The sequence below is a fragment of the Suricata suricatta genome, chromosome 15, assembly GCF_006229205.1.
Source record: "Suricata suricatta isolate VVHF042 chromosome 15, meerkat_22Aug2017_6uvM2_HiC, whole genome shotgun sequence".
Classification (NCBI taxonomy): domain Eukaryota; kingdom Metazoa; phylum Chordata; class Mammalia; order Carnivora; family Herpestidae; genus Suricata; species Suricata suricatta.
In genome coordinates this window covers 76,039,940-76,041,370 of record NC_043714.1, presented here as the reverse complement: position 1 = coordinate 76,041,370, position 1,431 = coordinate 76,039,940, and the positions used below count along the sequence as shown (strand labels likewise).

Here is a 1,431-nt window from a genome sequence, read left to right as displayed (position 1 = left end):
AACAGACTGCAGACTGACACCACAGGACACAAGTCACCCGTCCTTGAGAACCACACAAAGCCCAGGTTCTGCTTTCGGACACGTGCGTGCCTGGTTGACACGTGAGAAGGGGGTCAGGCGGGAAGGCTCCCGCTGCGGCCGGGGTCCCTCTGAGGAGGGAGGAACAGAAAGGACGACTGTGGTCAGCGTTCCCGGGGGAGGGGACGAGGCTGCCCTCCTGTGCCGTTGGGCACAGGTTCCCACCGGCGGCAGCATCACACACGCGAGCGGCTTCCCGGGATGGGTGGGACCCTGCCGGGGCCGCCGGTCTCCAGTCACACTGCCCTGCCCCCGAAGAGCAGGGACAGGCCCGCCCGCCCTCCTGGTCCCGCAGGTGCCTGATCGGAAGAGTCCTCCCCCCTCGGGGTCCCAGCACCGTGAGCGGAGCATCCCGGCCTGCTGAACGGGGCCGCCCTCTTACCTACAGTCAGCGCCTCGAACAATCGGTTGATGGTGTTGGCGTCCTTCACGATGCCCGACTCCTGGACCCTCTTCACGAAGTCATCCAGCTGCATGTGCTTCTTAGGCAGCTCGAAGTTCTTCACGCGGTCGTCGGGCTTGGGGGCGTCCCCGGGCTTGTCCATGACCTCACTGATGAGCCGGCGCAGCTCGGGCACCTGCTCGGCCTGGGCGCGCTCCGGGCCCGACATGGACTCCAGCGTCCTCCGCACCAGGTCGGCGGGGAAGATCCTGAGGTCCGTCTTGTACAGGCTCTGGAAGTCCAGGAGGGCATCCAGCAGCTGGCCCTGCATCAGGTGCACGGCCCCCCGCAGGTAGAAGAAGCGGGCCAGCAGCACGGAGCTGTCGGGCGCCAGGAGCCCCATGGCCTTGCTCAGCAGGGCCACGCAGTCCGAGAGGTAGGCCTGGACGCACTGGCTCACCAGCGGGAAGTGGATCTCCGGGATCTTGAAGGAGTATGTTGCCTGGGGGGCCTCGCTCCGCACTAGAGCGAAGAGAAAGTGGGCAGCTGACCTGCAGACCCCGCAACAGATGTGTCCCTGTCCTCCTGTCCTGCACCTCAGGTGCCATGTAAAGCAGGAACCCATGTGCCTCTTCCCGAAAGCTCTGCCTACCCCCAAGTTGAACAAGGGACTCCCACTCTGCTTCCAGGGCACCCCAAGAACACGGGACACTTTTATTTGCTGAGACTTGAGTGCTGGGCTGAGCCTGGTAGAGAGTCGTTACCAGAGGGCCCGGCTGATAATCTGAGCCACGACACACACCCAGGCGGCGCCAAGCCCTGGGTGGTGACCATTTCCTGTGCCCTGACGACAGCCCTGTGCAATCGGGCATAGCACCCGCACGGGCCGGGTCATCGCCGTCAGCCCCGGGGACGGGGCACAACACCCGCACGGGCCGGGTCATCGCCGTCAGCCCCGGGGACGGGGCACA

The 1,431-nt window shown here is 65.5% G+C and overlaps 1 protein-coding gene across 1 annotated transcript in view; it reads right to left on the bottom strand.

Moving 5' to 3' along the window:
• DENND3 (DENN domain containing 3) overlaps positions 1 to 1,431 on the bottom strand; it is a 44,681-nt gene that overhangs the window by 18,384 nt on the left and 24,866 nt on the right. The window contains exon 15 of the mRNA XM_029923335.1: positions 461 to 1,212. Coding sequence (XP_029779195.1) covers positions 461 to 1,212 — 752 coding nt within the window. The remainder of the gene's footprint in view (positions 1 to 460; positions 1,213 to 1,431) is intronic.